This window comes from Simochromis diagramma, unplaced genomic scaffold (genome assembly GCF_900408965.1).
Source record: "Simochromis diagramma unplaced genomic scaffold, fSimDia1.1 OVJJ01000205.1, whole genome shotgun sequence".
NCBI lineage: Eukaryota > Metazoa > Chordata > Actinopteri > Cichliformes > Cichlidae > Simochromis > Simochromis diagramma.
In genome coordinates this window covers 5,778,455-5,793,771 of record NW_024386782.1, presented here as the reverse complement: position 1 = coordinate 5,793,771, position 15,317 = coordinate 5,778,455, and the positions used below count along the sequence as shown (strand labels likewise).

The 15,317-nt window shown below is 37.1% G+C and overlaps 3 protein-coding genes across 11 annotated transcripts; all 3 read left to right on the top strand.

The window, feature by feature from the left end:
- Positions 1-826: 826 nt before the first annotated feature.
- Positions 827-5,290, top strand: LOC120725553 (chemokine XC receptor 1-like). 3 transcript variants are annotated; one of them, XM_040018590.1, is made up of 3 exons: positions 996-1,038; positions 1,939-1,977; positions 2,914-5,290. In XM_040018590.1, exon 3 carries the CDS (start codon positions 2,926-2,928, stop codon positions 3,967-3,969), a length of 1,044 nt encoding a protein of 347 aa, XP_039874524.1. In that variant the 5' UTR covers positions 996-1,038; positions 1,939-1,977; positions 2,914-2,925; the 3' UTR covers positions 3,970-5,290. The 3 variants fall into 3 exon arrangements, with proteins under 3 accessions (XP_039874532.1, XP_039874515.1, XP_039874524.1); XM_040018598.1 differs by lacking the exon at positions 1,939-1,977 and having other exon boundaries at positions 827-1,038; positions 2,918-5,290; XM_040018581.1 differs by lacking the exon at positions 1,939-1,977 and having other exon boundaries at positions 842-1,038.
- Positions 5,291-5,408: 118 nt separating this feature from the next.
- Positions 5,409-9,395, top strand: LOC120725571 (chemokine XC receptor 1-like). Of its 2 annotated transcripts, XR_005694145.1 has the most exons (3): positions 5,409-5,501; positions 5,678-7,070; positions 7,638-9,395. XR_005694145.1 is itself a non-coding variant. In XM_040018610.1 (2 exons), exon 2 carries the CDS (start codon positions 5,706-5,708, stop codon positions 6,708-6,710), a length of 1,005 nt encoding a protein of 334 aa, XP_039874544.1. In that variant the 5' UTR covers positions 5,409-5,501; positions 5,678-5,705; the 3' UTR covers positions 6,711-7,533. The 2 variants fall into 2 exon arrangements, 1 of the variants encoding a protein (XP_039874544.1); XM_040018610.1 differs by lacking the exon at positions 7,638-9,395 and having other exon boundaries at positions 5,678-7,533.
- A 776-nt stretch (positions 9,396-10,171) lies between these two features.
- LOC120725514 (chemokine XC receptor 1-like) lies at positions 10,172-15,269 on the top strand. 6 transcript variants are annotated; one of them, XR_005694134.1, is made up of 5 exons: positions 10,878-11,481; positions 11,899-11,929; positions 12,074-12,115; positions 12,251-15,057; positions 15,135-15,269. XR_005694134.1 is itself a non-coding variant. In XM_040018509.1 (2 exons), the coding sequence occupies exon 2, from the start codon at positions 12,261-12,263 to the stop codon at positions 13,260-13,262; it is 1,002 nt and encodes a 333-aa protein (XP_039874443.1). In that variant the 5' UTR covers positions 11,945-12,115; positions 12,251-12,260; the 3' UTR covers positions 13,263-15,269. The 6 variants fall into 6 exon arrangements, 1 of the variants encoding a protein (XP_039874443.1); XR_005694135.1 differs by lacking the exons at positions 10,878-11,481; positions 11,899-11,929 and adding an exon at positions 10,172-10,871; XR_005694136.1 differs by lacking the exon at positions 11,899-11,929 and having other exon boundaries at positions 10,878-11,383.
- Positions 15,270-15,317: the final 48 nt, after the last annotated feature.

Sequence of the window (15,317 nt, the reverse complement as noted above, 5' to 3'; positions counted from 1 at the left end):
AAACCAGTTGTTAGAATTCAAAAACTTAAGAACTTGTTGGCTGCTTAAATAAAGGGACCATTTCACGTAAAAATAAAATAAAATAAAATAAATAAAATAAATAAAAACAAGCTAAATAAAAGAATTACAAAACAAATGACTGACATTAAATATCTGGGGTACACAAAGAGGTCTGAATCTGAATTTATTTAGAAAAAAAAGCTCTTGTTGTTAGTTTAGCAGTCTCATAAGGATAAAAATACCAAAGTGACCACAGACATATGCCCTCAAACAAGCACGCACAAAATCAGTGTGCATTTATTCACATTATTGACTTTTCTGTTCTAGTTATTGCTCAGACTTTTCTTAACACTCAGCATCTAGGGTAGGTAGGTTAAATAACAGCCATGAAGTGACATCAAATGTAATTTGTGTTTACTAAGGGTTACATATTAATAAATTAGACACATACTTCTTTCCATCCATCCATCCATTATCTTCCGATTATCTGATTATCATGGTCGCGAGGAGGCTGGAGCCCGTCCCAGCTACAGTAGGAGGACAGGGAGGCTACACCCTGGACAGGTCGCCAGTCTCATGCAGGGCTAACAGACAGACAGACAAACATTCACATTCTCATTCTCACTATTCTTACATGGGCAATTTAGAATCATCCAGCTAAGGCAACAGCACTTCCTGAATGTCTATTTATTGTAAAAGGACTACCTTTGATGCATTGGAAAACTGATTTGATATCTCTTCCCTATCGGCTCTTTTCATTGTCTTTGGTTTATCTGCAGTAATGAAAGTTTCTCAATAAACAGTTACAGGTAGAACACACATTTACAAATGAAACCTGCACACACCACTAAGTGTTTTCAGTTACAGGGAACATGTCTTCATCACATGTGAAACACAAGTCCCACAATCTCTGCTTATTGGATGAACTGAAAAAAATGCGTAGTTTCTGTTCACCTTTGTGATATTCAAAACCACCCTCACCAACCTTTCGCTAACAACCCTGCTGAGGACCCTGGTGTGCAGACCCCCTTTGTGCAGGTACAGTATAGTTTTGATTTTCTTTCATTTCAGTCAAAGTCTAAGGTTGACCTTTGCTGAAAGTGACGTTAAAGTTTAGAGTGTGTGCAGGTTCAATCAATGTTTACAGAGTGGGAACATTTTTCAGGCGTGACTGCTATTGCAGATTTGTGCACACATTTTGATTAATTTGTGCATTTGATTTAGTGAAAACCTGGACACTGATTAAGGAAACTATGGAGAAAATTGAAAACAATGACACACAACAGCACTTTGTGCACTGCACACAATGAATGTATGTAGCCTTTTTGTGGCTTTCCCCCCTTTTATGATCATTAATGCTATCTTATATTCACTGAACAAACTGAGTTGCATTGACATAAATAAATCTAGAACTCTACGTTTTAATTAGAATGTTTTCAAAAAAATCCTACTTATTACTTAGAATGGATTTTTGCAAAAAAATTCTCAAGCAAATTATACTAGCAACACAAAACAATTTCCTTTTTCTCAAATTACAAAACTTCTTGGAGTAGCTTATCTTTATTCTGTGTGGTAAGGTAATATTTACTTCGATTTACTAACTTTACACCCCGATTCTGATATGATTTATTTCATTTTCTACATGATACTTCTTGTGTTAACATAAGCCTTGTATCACAAGGCTTTCATAAAACATGAAATTACAGATGCTTTAAAGAACAGGCCATCTAATAACCATACCAATCCTGATTACTTGCAATATTCCAACATTTACATATTGATCAACATTAAAGATGTATTGATTTTCTTAGTCAATTCCAATTTCCAATTTTTTGTAAGTGTCTCTCAGTACCAATTTTTCATGTTCCAGTTTTATTTCTAAAACCTGTACTTGATGGCATAAACAAACAAAATTCAACTTTGTGTCTTCACTCACAGTGAGGAGCTTCCATGGTAACGACACATTAGTATGCACCTGTGAGTATCTGTGCACAATTGAATGACACTTGGAATGAAGTTCACAGTCAGACATATGGGAGGCTGACTTACTGCTCAGGACAGAGAACTCTGACAATCAGATGGCTCCTCTTCCTGACTGGTCGATTAGTGCATCTCTAATTACCAATTAGTCAATCAAACTTTAAACAAAAATCACCTTTTGTGTGTATGCCTAATAATCTGATAAGAAAACTGAAAAAAAAATACTTAGTAAAAATAAGAAATAGCAAAACAGCTAAAAATATGAGCTAAAATATAGAAAATAAACTTAAATAATATAATCTACACATACTATATTATTTTCTTTTGCTTTCTAATTGCTCTCCATAGTGCATAATCAGTCAAAAGTCAGGGTGAAAAGGTAAAGTAAGTTTTGGTTTATGTTTAAAGCTTTGAGCCCTTCATCTTCTCTAAGGTTCTCTACCAGACTGTTTGGTCAGGCAATTCACAATGTGCTGTACCTTCTCAACCTGCAATGTTTCTCCAAGCCAGTTTGTACCCACTGCAATAACTAAATATACACAAAAGTGGCTCAGTCACAAACAGTCCTTGATTAGTTTTTATTTGCTAGCTTCTAGGTTTGCTGCATTTCTTCTTTGATGTTTTCGTTGATAAAATCCTGTCAAAAAACACAAATCAGTGCATTGAATATACTACATAAATACATTTTTTTAAGTCCATAAATATAAATAACTTTTAAAATGTATTCTTGGTTAAATATTATAATAGAGAGTGAGTGAGAAAAGTGAGATATGCATCCAAATACAGAGTCAATGACCATTAGCTAATATTTGTTAGATAGCCTTGTCTAACAAAGGTTTATAATATTATAAGTCCTTAAGTAAGACTGTGAAATTTGACCTACTTGATTTACCTGTCTAACAGTCTTTTTTAAATTTCTCTTTATGCTGGAAGAAAGTGGATACAATGGATAACGTAGATACTACCAGCACCAGCCTTGACTCAACCTCGTACCCCTATGATTATGACTACGATGAACTTTGCAACAAAACAGGTGTCATCCAATTTGGAGCGATCTTCACTCCAGTCTTTTTCTCCATTGTGGTGATTCTCAGCATCTTTGGCAACATCCTGGTCCTCGTGGTGCTGGTCAAGTTTGAGAATTTGAAATCCCTCACCAACACCTTCATCCTGAATCTGGCTGTATCAGATCTCTTCTTCACAGCTTCTCTGCCCTTCTGGGCCTACTACAACATGCACGGATGGACCTTAGGGGAGCATGCATGCAAAATAGTGAACTTTATCTTCTGCCTTGGATTCTACAGCAGCGGTATCCTCCTCATCCTGATGACTGCTCACCGCTATATAGCTGTTATAAATCCTCTGTCTGACATTGTTTCCACCACAGGGTATTACAGTATTGTAGCATCTGCGATCATTTGGGTCGTTAGCATCCTGGTTTCCAGTCTAGCTTTTGCTTCCACCAAAGTTGCAGAGTCAAAGTACTGTGTATATGCAGATTCTTATTGGAGCCTGTGGGGAATCTACCAGCAAAACATCCTCTTTCTAATTACCTCAGTGGTATTCATGTTTTGCTACACTCATATCATGTGCAGGTTGCTTCATCCTGTGCAAAGAAGACGAAACAAAACTTTGAAACTAATTTTTATTCTCATGGTTGTTTTCCTTGTTGGATGGGTACCTTACAATTTAGTGATATTTCTGCAGTCCTTTTCCTACTGGCCCAGAGAAAGTGACTCATTAGGGGAAGATTGTCAATATAGCAAAAATCTGGATTATGCGCTTGAGATTACTCGACTTTTTGCCTTTTCACAATGCTGCCTTAACCCCGTGTTTTATGTGTTTGTGGGGGTTAAATTCAAAACCCATTTGAAGAAAATGCTAAAGAGCTTGGGCCGCAAAAAAAACAATAACAGCTTTCGCAACAGACAAAACCGGCACACAATAATATCGATAACAAGTGGTGAAGAGTTGTCACAGGTACCTTGATATTGTAAAAAAACAGAACTAATACATCTTGTTCATTAACATAGTTGATTCTCAAAATGTCTCAAACGGATTTCATTGTTCTTTTGAATCTGGGTTCACTTGGGAATGAACTGCCAATATGTTTTTCCAAAATGATTTCCCCCAATGTTGGTGCTTTTTACAACCATTTTCTGACTCTTCTTTAAAATTACTGATCAGTAACCTATATCAATGCAGCATAACGGCTTATTTTCATCAGATTATTGCTTGCCATTTATTATTCAGACAAATATGTTTATATTAACATTCACTAAATAACATTAAATAAAAAATAAAATGCCAAAAATAGACTGAGCAACATAACCTGCTACTTCTTTGTGAAACTGCATTTGGTTTCCTAATGTCTTTAGCCATCAGTGATCAAAGTATGCACACATATTCAAGAGGTTTATTGTCATCATAAACATCATAATGGAGTGTGGTCTATATGATTTCAAACCAGAAGAGCTGGTTTGACTGTCTCAGAAACTTTTTGAGATATCTGGGATTAAGACTTATGTTTCTGGAGTTTACAGATAATGGTATAAAAAAAAAGCACAAATTGAAATGATTGGCAGTTACTAATAACAGAAACTGACTTTTTAATGCAAAGTCTGAGTAAAATATTATAGAGCTGTTCATCCTGCCAAACCTATGATCGTAACTCAAATAGCCTCATTCAGATGATTGGATCATAAAGACTTCAAGTTGTTCTGGGGTCAGAGTCTAGTCGTGTAATTTACTGGAAAGGTGCAACTGAAACAAGAAGAATAGAAAAGTGGGAAACTTCTGTTTAACATCGATGGTGTGTAATATGTTGTAATATTTTGTAATATGTTGTAATATGTTATGTTTAATCAAGTTTGCTTCATGTACTTATCTGTGGTTATAGTTTCTGACCAAACTCTTCTATGATCAAAGAACCTTTTATTGCTGTAGCAATTTCATTTGTGTTTAGATCTGCTGATTATGCTGTACATGGCATTACAGATATATATATATATATATATATATATATATATATATATATATATATATATATGTCACTTTGATTATCCATGTTAATAATTTTAAAAAATATATATCTTTCCAGTTTTCAGCAGAACATAACTTCTTCCCAACAGAGTATTGGGTATTGTGCTTATTGTGCTTATTTTCATATTCTAATACCATCAGCATTATTCTTTTGCTTTACAAAATAATAAACAAAATAATACATGCAGTTATTTTTGTGTTCATTTTGGCTAGTGCTGCATGCTTGTAGTCCGTTACATTTTTAATAAAACTATGGGAAAATATTAAAATGTACTTTTAATTTTGTTTAAGTTGGATTTTCAATGCAGAAAAACAAGTTGCCCATGGTTTTTGGGCATGTTTTTTTTTTTTTTTTTTTGTTAAGACGGCCTCTCTGACTTAATGTGAAACAAAAAGAGGAACTGTTACTTTAGTCAAGACCATCAGAGCTATCTGACCAGAGCGCAATTCAACACCAGAGTTGACAGCTGATTTTTGAGGTAAGTTGCTGTATTATTTCTCCTAAGTTGGACTTCAACTGGCTGCTCCCACTTGCTAACATAATGTACAAAGATTAAAACTAAAATAAAGAATTTCTGTTATTTAATAGAGAACTGCTCAGTTAACGTCTTTAATTACATTTTAAAAATCTAGTTTTTTGTTTTTTGTTTTTTAGAAAACTGACAAAGGAAAACAACTTCACAATGAGTGACCATGGACTGAGTGATGCTGCATTTCTTTGTGAGACTGACTTTCCAAACATCACCGGCCCCCTTTTCATCCTGATCTTCATCCTCAGTGTCATAGGCAATGGTCTCCTCTTATGTGTTCTTTTCATCTACGAGAAACTGAACACAATGACAAATATTTTCATCCTGAACCTGGTCTGCTCTGATTTGATCTTCACCATCACACTTCCATTCTGGGCTGTTGATCACCTACAACAATGGGTCTTTGGGGACTTTGTCTGCAAATTCGCGACTGCTGCATACTTTGTTGGGCTGTACAGCAGTGTCATTCTGCTGACTGCCATGACAGTGGATCGCTTCATTACCGTGGTGCTGCACAACCGGCTAAGCAACCATGCTATAAGGCAGAAGTCTGGAGTTGGTGCCTGTATAGCTGCCTGGGTCATCAGCATCTCAGCATCCCTTAGTGATGCTATGATAGTAAAAGTAGTAGACTGGGAAAATGTTACCTATTGCGAGCCTGAATTTGATGACAAGCTTGGACATTATCTCCAAGTATCACTGCTATTCTTCCTCCCATATGCCATCATTATTTTCTGCTATTCTGCCATCCTCAAGACAGTTTTACAAGCTTTAAACAGAAAGAAGAACAGGGCTGTAGCTGTGCTGTTGTGTATTGTTGCAGCGTTCTTCATTTGCTGGGGGCCATACCATATTATGCTTTTAATTAAATCTCTTTATAAACCCATAGGTTGTAAGGCAGAGGAACAGTTAGATGTTGCCTACCATATTTGTGAAATGCTTGCCTATTCTCACTGCTGTATGAACCCTCTGCTATATATGCTCTCACAGAAGATGCGAAAGCATCTGTTGAATCTTTTGCGCTGCAAAAACCTGTGCAGGAAGAACAGGGAGAGAGACACAGCTCTCAGTTCTGTTAGTCAGAAAGCAGTTTTCATAGCTGCGAGTTCTGCTATAAACTTGGAACTGCACAACGATCAGTTAAACAGCCACTCGTGAAGTTAAACATCTGTAAATATTCTTATTTAATTTGACATCTTTTTTATGTTCTCCTGAAATTAAATACAAATTACATGCATTTTTAATTTTAATGTGCCAAGTAAAAGCAAAATGTACGTGTGTAAGAATCTGTTTTCTACTGCACTTTTACAAGCAATGCTGTTTTTGTAAAAAAAGAAAATGAAATGAAAATGTTACTGAAATCCAGTGAAGCTGTTTTCACTTCTCTCTTCTCTCTGCACATGTCATGATAGGCTAGATGGAAAAAATGCAATGAAAGCAAATTTCTGTGGTCATATTAGTACGAAGTGTAAGTGTATTAACACAATCAGTGAGGGAAACACAGAGTGCATGCACAAGGTAGGCTCTTCTTGGCTGTTTTTCTCTTTTGAATTAGGTGATAATACTCATAAGAAATGATTCATGTAATAATAAAATATTAGTATTTATTATTTATTATAATAACAATAATAAAGTATTATTTATTTATTATTAACAAAAATAAATGTTGTGACAGAAATACAGGAAATGTAGGAATATGGAGTGGAATTTGATATTACTGCGATATGAATTAACCAGGGAATATTAAATAAAACTGCAGTGCTGTTATGCAAGCAACATTATATGTTTTGACCATTTTCTTCACTGGTTCACAATAACCCCCGTGGACTTGCTTTATTTGCCATTCATAGATTTATGATGTTATATCATTCTTTTTACATTTCTACATTTAATTTTTCCTGAATGCTGTTGAAGGCATGAATATTATGCTGTTCAACTTTATAATCATTGGTTCTAAACTGCATTAGTTTTCATCTTGACTAACATATTTGTACCAAAATGCATTAATTATGTTACTATATATAAAGAAATAAATAAAAAAATCATCTTCACAGTATAAGATTTTTTTTTTCATTTTCTCAACAGTACTTCCCTCCCAAGACTTAAACAAGTAAATCATGGCCTTGGACAGTGACAGTTATGATTACATACACTTTAATGAGACTCACAGCAGCGAGATCGAGTATGACATTAAGATATCAGAACTTTACTATCCTGCTGCTGTCAACAGTCTCGTCTTCTGCATCAGCCTGCCTGCAAACAGCTTCCTGCTGTGGGTCCTCTGGACGGAACGAGCTTGGAAGATCACATCGGATATTTTACTTCTTCAGCTCACAGTTTCAAACCTCTGCATCACTGTGACATTGCCTTTTGCAGCCTGTAATGCACTCCATGGGTGGGTCTTTGGAGAGTGGGCCTGCGGAGTAGGTGTAGGGATTTATTTTCTGGGACTGTTCACCGCCGTGGTGATCCTCACTGCCATGTCTTTGCATTCTTATGTTACTGTGGTTCAGCCTTGGTGCTTGTCTGCACAGGCCTTAACAAAATATGGTGTTCTCATAGGTAGCATTGTGATGTGGCTGGTGTGTGCTGCTGCAAGCATTAAACTGTCTGTGAGTTGTAGAGTCATCGAAATCGCTGACATGAAAGTGTGTGTAAATTTGGTGGAGTCACTAACCATGAAACTCACTGAAATCTACACACAGATTTTTCTTTTCTTTCTCATTCCTGTCCTTATCACTTCATTCTGTTATGTTCACATGGATAATGGCGAAGCAGGGCAGGATAAACAGCCAACAACAGCCTTCAAAATTGATTTTAGGCATAACTGTCAGTACTTTTCTATGTTTGGCCCCTTATAGCATCCACATGTTTATACAGTCTTTGCTACTATTGGATTTTTATGAGTACACACATGAACTGATATATGCTTGGTTGATCATTCATCCCATCATTCACATCTACTGCTGCTTTATCCCTTTGGTGCATTTAATAGGAGTACAAAGGTTTAGGAGGTATCTTCCCATGCCGTGCAATACATTATCACTGTGCAGAGATGAGACTAAAACTGACAGTCCAATGGCATTAATCCCTCTCCAAAATGAGGAAGAAATTTGAATTTACTGTACCATGCATGCATTAGGATGAGACAGCTAGATGCTTGAGGGTTTGATTAGATAAATTAGCTGAACTTAATATAGTACAAGCAACAGTAACAAGAACAAAAAATGGGCAGCACCTATTAATGATAGAGTCTGACTTTGTTGATGCCAAAGGGGTGTACCACACAGCAAGATTAATGGCTTAGTGACCTGAGTTTTCTGTTACGAAAGTGACTTTGTTTTTACCTGGCTAAATCACCATGGTAACACGCTGAATACCCAACCAGAGAAAGTTGATAACCACCTTTGTAATATTCGTTATGTCCCACATGGGTTTTCAATTTTGTTGAGCCAGGTAAGACAAAGAAAGCCAACATTCTCATAGTTTACCTCTTTGGTAGAGAGTGGTACAAAATGGCAAATAAATAAAAAACAGCTCAATTAGTCAAGCTTTATAGAAAGACAAATGCTACATCTGCTGCTTCATGCACAGAAAATTCAGGGTGTTCTGTGGTTAGACTGGGATTCTACCAGTTACAGCAAAGGTGTCCATCATATAAAGAGAAACAGAAGTGACAATTTCATTTTGACATTGTGTAATGTGTTGTGTTTCAATACCTTTTCTTAATGTTTTTATCTGTGTGTATATACTTTCTGATCAGAATCTTCTATTTTATACTTCTACTACTCCAAAATGATCTGTTGATTATACTGTACATTGTAGAAGTGATATTGTAGATCGGTCTCTATGATTACATGTGTTACATTTTCTGTTGTCAAAAAAATCACTTTCAAAGTTATTTTTTATACATTTGATATCATGATTATTTTCACATTTTATTTCATGTAAAGTATTCTCAATGCATTTGATTTAAAAAAATAAAACTAACTTTTGTATCTTGTGGAAGTTTATTTAATATGAAAGAGATACCTTTTAATATTTTCTTAACAGCATACTTTCTTTTTCAACAAGCGAGCAACTAGGAAGTAAGTAAGCAAATTTCACTTTGACCTGTCGACTTGAAAGATCAATTTTCTCTTTCTAATCATGTTGGACAAAATTCCTGGTGCAGATCAGTTAGAGTGAAGTGTGACTTAGCATGATAATAGAAAAGGCTCAACGATTGATCCAGCGTGTTAACACCTTGCATGTTCAGTTCAACAAAGCAGGCAAGTTCAGCAGGTGCAGACTCAGCCATCAGATTAGCATGTATGAAAAACAAATAACCAAAAAACAAAAAAACAACTGGTTGCTGAATGTCCTTAATTTAACCAGTTTAACCACTAATACAACATCTTGAGTTTTCATAATCATGTTAGAGTTAATATATTATTACATATAACTGCAAGTTGTTTATTTCTGTATTTCTAACATTTATCATTATTAAATATGATTTAATAGTTAAATAAAAGAAACAGCTGCATGAAAATCAAAGATTAATTAAAACAGGGTTGAGCCAGCAGGTCTTTGTACCTTTCTCTGTGTTTCGTTGCAGGTGGTTTGGTGGGTGGATCCCAACTGATTTCTGCCCTCCTGTGAAGCTGCGTTTCTGGGCTTGCTGTCATACACCTGCAGGCAGTCTGCTCATTGAAAGCTGCGTAGCCTGTTTGAGACTTTCTGCTAGTGGTGTGTGATATTTGTGCAAGTTTTGATGTGATACCAAGTAAATACGGGGCCAGTATACTAATACTTTTAACTTATAAAAGCAGCTTATGAAGGGGAGAGTGGTGTGTCATTATCTACAAGATTAACACATTTTAAAAACCGCTAAAAAAATCACTGTGATTTTTACTTTTCATGATAATGAATGAACACAAGACCACGCCTTATAACTATCCTTGTGTTTTTGGGAGACCTGGAATGTCTTTAGACTTTTTCTGTATGCTGGTGGTCTGGGTCTGTCTGAGGGATTTACTTCCTCCTGTCTTCGTTTCTTTTGCTGCTCATTCTGTGTGAAAGCTCTCTTTTTATTTATACTAGTTTGTCACAGTACAGGATTTGTGTTCGCAGTGTTTTTATTTGCAGTTGTGAAGTACTTCTACACAATACCGCGCTTTCTCACTCACTACAGCTCTGTGCGATTGAGTCACCTGACCACAAGACAACTAAACATAGCGGAGCAGGGAAGAAGGGGTGGCGCAAAGTTAGGCAGGATGAGAGGAGTGGCGTTTGCACAGACACGTCAACTTTCTGATGACTGGGAGCAACGCACTAAAGGTAAAGGAGCAAAACAAAGTATCGATCCTATCATGCTAGCATTGATACCAGCAGTGGTATTGATACTACCAACAATCAAATTGATTTAATAAATGTAAAAATGAGCATGCACCAGCATTTTGGATACTGGATTTAATAAACTGGTCTTTATTATCAATGCTGCAGCAGGATGTAAAATGCAAATTGGGACAGCTTACGCTGAGAGGTACAACCAAGTAGCTGGGATAATGTACAGGAACATCTGAGTTGCATATGGACTTGAAGTCCCTAAGTCCCAATGGGAGACACCAACAAAGGTGGTTGAGAACAACAGGGCTAATGTCCTGTGGGACTTCCAGTTTCAGACAGACAAGCAGCAGCTGGCCAAGCAACCACCACAGTGGTGGCTGACAAGGAAGCGAAGACTGAGGTTGTGATAGATGTGGCAATCCCAGCGGACAACAACATCAGAAAGAAGGAGCATGAGAAAATAGAGATGTACAAGGGACTGTAGCAACAGCGGGATGTGGAAGGTAAAGTCCAAAGTGGTCCCAGTGGTAAAGGAAGCATTAGAAGCTATAAATCTGAAATTGGAAGACTGGCTCCAGCAGATTCCAGCACAACATCAGAGGTGTTTGTCCAGAAGATTGCAGACATAGGAACATCTAAGATACTGCTCAACACCCTCAAACTATCAGGCCTCTGGAAGAGAGCCAAAGCTTAAGATTGCATGCATACTATCAATTCTACGGGGTGGTTATTTATTTATTTTTTTCATTTTTATATGGGAGGGTAACAATTACTGGAAAGTGTAACTTAGGATAAAAAGCGTGAAGTTTTAGTTTAATAACAGTGACGTGTATGCTGTGTTTCATCAAGTTATTTTCAGGTTTTGCAGTTCATATGATTGGGACCTTTTATTGTTATTCTGCTGTAGCAATTTTAAAATACATTGACCTACTGAATATGCTGTACATATTATTAGAAGTATATTTTAGGTTATCATTGTCAGTTTTTTGAAGGTTTGCTGTATCTTTCCAATTTTCAGCTGAAAATAACTGCTTTCCAACAAGTTTTGGGTACTGTCCTCATAATCACATTTTAATATCATCAGCAATATTCATATGTTTTGCAAAAGAGAAAAAACAGTTACTGCAACTCTGAATTACTGTGAATAAAAAGAGGAACTGTAAGTTAACACAAGAACTTCACAACTTTTCCAGCACAATGCAACTGACCACAAGGCATGACAGCTGATGATTTGGGTAAGTGATTTCTCTATCCCTGTTGCTTACATAAGGTGAAAACTAAAACTCAACAGTTTGTGTCATTTTATAGAAAAAGCAGAGGTAATGTACATACATTTTATAAATCTAGTTTTGTGTTTATGTTTTTTCTAGAAAACAGACAATGACAAACAACTTCACAATGAGTGACCATGGACTGAGTGATGTTGCATTTCTTTGTGAGACTGACTTTCCAACTTTTACTGGCCCTTTCTTCATCTTGATCTTCATCATCAGCGTCATAGGCAACAGCCTCCTCTTATGTGTTCTCTTCATCTACGAGGGCCTGAAAAATATCACAAATATTTTCATCCTGAACCTGGTCTGCTCTGATTTGATCTTCACCATCACACTTCCATTCTGGGCCGTTGATCATTTACACCACTGGGTCTTTGGGGACTTTGCCTGCAAATTCCTGACTGCTGCATTCTTTGTTGGGCTGTACAGCAGTGTCATTCTGCTGACTGCCATGACAGTGGATCGTTTCATTCTCGTGGTGCTGCACAACTGGCCGAGCAACCAAGTTAAAAGGAAGAGGTGTGGAGTTGGTGCCTGTATAGCTGCCTGGGTCATCAGCATCTTGGCATCCCTGAGCGATGCTATTAAAGTAAAAGCAGTAAACTGGGATAATCATAACTATTGTGAGAATGGATCTGATGACAAGCTTGGACATTTTCTCCAAGTATCACTGCTATTCTTCCTCCCATATGCCATCATTATTTTCTGCTATTCTGCCATCCTAATGAAAGTTTTACAAGCTTTGAACAGAAAGAAGAACAGAACTGTTGCTGTGCTGTTGTGTATTGTTGCAGCCTTTTTCTTTTGCTGGGGGCCATACCATATTATGCTTTTAATTAAATCTCTTTATAAACCCATAGGTTGTAAGGCAGAGGAAAGGTTAGAAGTTGCCTACCATATTTGTGAAATGCTTGCCTATTCTCACTGCTGTATGAACCCTCTGCTATGTATGCTCTCACAGAAGATGCGTAAGCATCTGTTTAATCTTTTATGCTGTAAAAAACTGTGCAGGAAGAAAAGAGAGGAAGACACTGGCCAGAACACTTCTGGCACAACTGCGAGTTCTGCTGTTCAGTTGGAACTGCATCCATTAAACATACACAGTTGAAATTAAACACCAATTGAGTCTGTAACTATTTTTATTTGATTTGACATCTTTTATATATTCACCTGAAATTATTTTTTAATGTGCAAAGTCAAAGATTTATGTGTGTAAAGATGTGTATTTCACCGCTTTAATCAGCTGTGCCTGTAAAAAAGAAAATGTTGCTAGAATCGGTTGACGCTATTTTCACTTCTCTGTTCTTATGGTATGCCAGGATAGACTGGGTTGGAAAAGAAATGCACTGACAGCAGATTTTTGTGATTGCTGATAGAGTCAGACTGGTCAAGTATGAGTGCAATAACACAATCATGGAGAGACTCATTGAGCAGTACCTAAAGTCACATGGAGTGCAAGCACACGGTAAGCTCTCCGTGGCATTTTATCTCTTTTGAGTAAGGTGACAACATAGTAATGGGAAATGATTTATGTAATAATTAAAATCTAAAAGGTTTCAAAGAGAATTATAGGAAAATGTTTTTGAAAAAATGACTCTGGATCTTATATGGGTGTGAAATTAAAGTGAACTCTTTTTACTATTTCATTACAAAGGCAAAAAGAAAGGTCTCCCATTATGAACTGAATAATTAACATGGGCTTGGTTGTTACTGCAATAAATAGTGGGTATTTAAGACTTTCATTTTCAGATCATTTGATTTACTTTTGTGTGCGTCAGTAGAATTCGGGTGAAGGCACAGTGACTTTGTTGGTCAGACCTGGACACCTGGAGTTCTGTAGCTGTCACGGTTTTGTTTATTTATCCGCTGCCTTGGTCTCAGTTTGAGATCTTGTTGCTGATTGTTGGTACTCCTGCTTTTGTATTTCTCTCTGTATGAGAAGAGGCTGACTCTCAGTTGATGATTTAAATTATATGCATGAACTGATCAACAGCTTATTGACTTCTCTCTTTGTTTGTCTAATATGTTAACATGCTCTGATTTCAAATTTCAGTTTGAGAAATTCAGTCTTCTTTTAAATCTAGTTTCACTTGGGAATTACCTGCGAACATGGTGTCAGTCTTTTTGCATGCATTCTTAATAGTCAACTCTGACTTCTGTATTGCATATCTGGACCACTCTAAGTTAATTGATGTGTAATATGATGTGCTTTGTTTGGTATCTTTCATGTAGTTTTTTGTAGTTATCTATTCTTGCTATAAAACCGTGCAGTTTTACAACGGAAAACTTTCGATGTTGATTCCCTACACTGGGAATACCATCAGAGATATCATAAATCTGCCACTTTGATGATATCATGGATCCATTTCATTTTATCAGCAGGAAATACTTTCTTACCAACACAATGGTTGGTATTGTGCTTTTACATAAAAATTATATAGTCAGCATTTTCATGCTTTACAAAAAACAATCATACATCTATGTTTATGTGTGTTCTGATCTGTGCAGCATGTTTGTGCACCGTTATATATCCCTGATAAGTATGAGAAAAAATATTCAAACATTTGTGTTCCAAACAGTCAGTTTGTGTCATGGTCCGCGGCCCGGTGTCTGAGGAGCAGATGGGATGCCCACGACTACGGGTGTGGCTGTCGTCTCCACACCTGCATCCCATTCCAGGTGATCATCAGGAGGACTATTTAACCCCGCTCAGCCAGCTGCTCCATGCCAGTCCGTTAGCCACCATTCAGCGGTTATCGCTCGGTGTGTTTGAGCCTACATCTGCCTGTCCTCCTGCCCGCCTGGAGTTCGAATAAACCACCGGTCATCATCTCCTCCGTCTCCCTGGAGCTCTCCCGCAGACCCTCACCCCTCCCTCCGGTTCCCACGGCCCAGCCCTGATCGTAAGATAAATAACTCTACCCCGTGTATGCTGTTATCTCCCCGCTCCCCAGTAACTCTCTTCCCTTTTCTGTTGCAGCCTCCCACGGTCCTGATCACGGCGTTCCCGAGTTGTTTGTCTCCCAGTCCCTTTGTTTTAACATTAACTCAGCGTGTTTTCCTTTGACCATTCCGGGACACCCTTAGTTCAGAAATAAAGTTTATTTTGCGTGCATCTCTGCGTATTGTGTTTGCTTCTGGGTCCAGCTTGTGTGCTTGAACT

What these genes read in the sequence shown, in the direction of transcription:
- LOC120725514 (XM_040018509.1), top strand. Translation starts at nt 12,261, where the DNA reads ATGACAAACAACTTCACAATGAGTGACCATGGACTGAGTGATGTTGCA.
- LOC120725571 (XM_040018610.1), top strand. Translation starts at nt 5,706, where the DNA reads ATGAGTGACCATGGACTGAGTGATGCTGCATTTCTTTGTGAGACTGAC.
- LOC120725553 (XM_040018598.1), top strand. Translation starts at nt 2,926, where the DNA reads ATGGATAACGTAGATACTACCAGCACCAGCCTTGACTCAACCTCGTAC.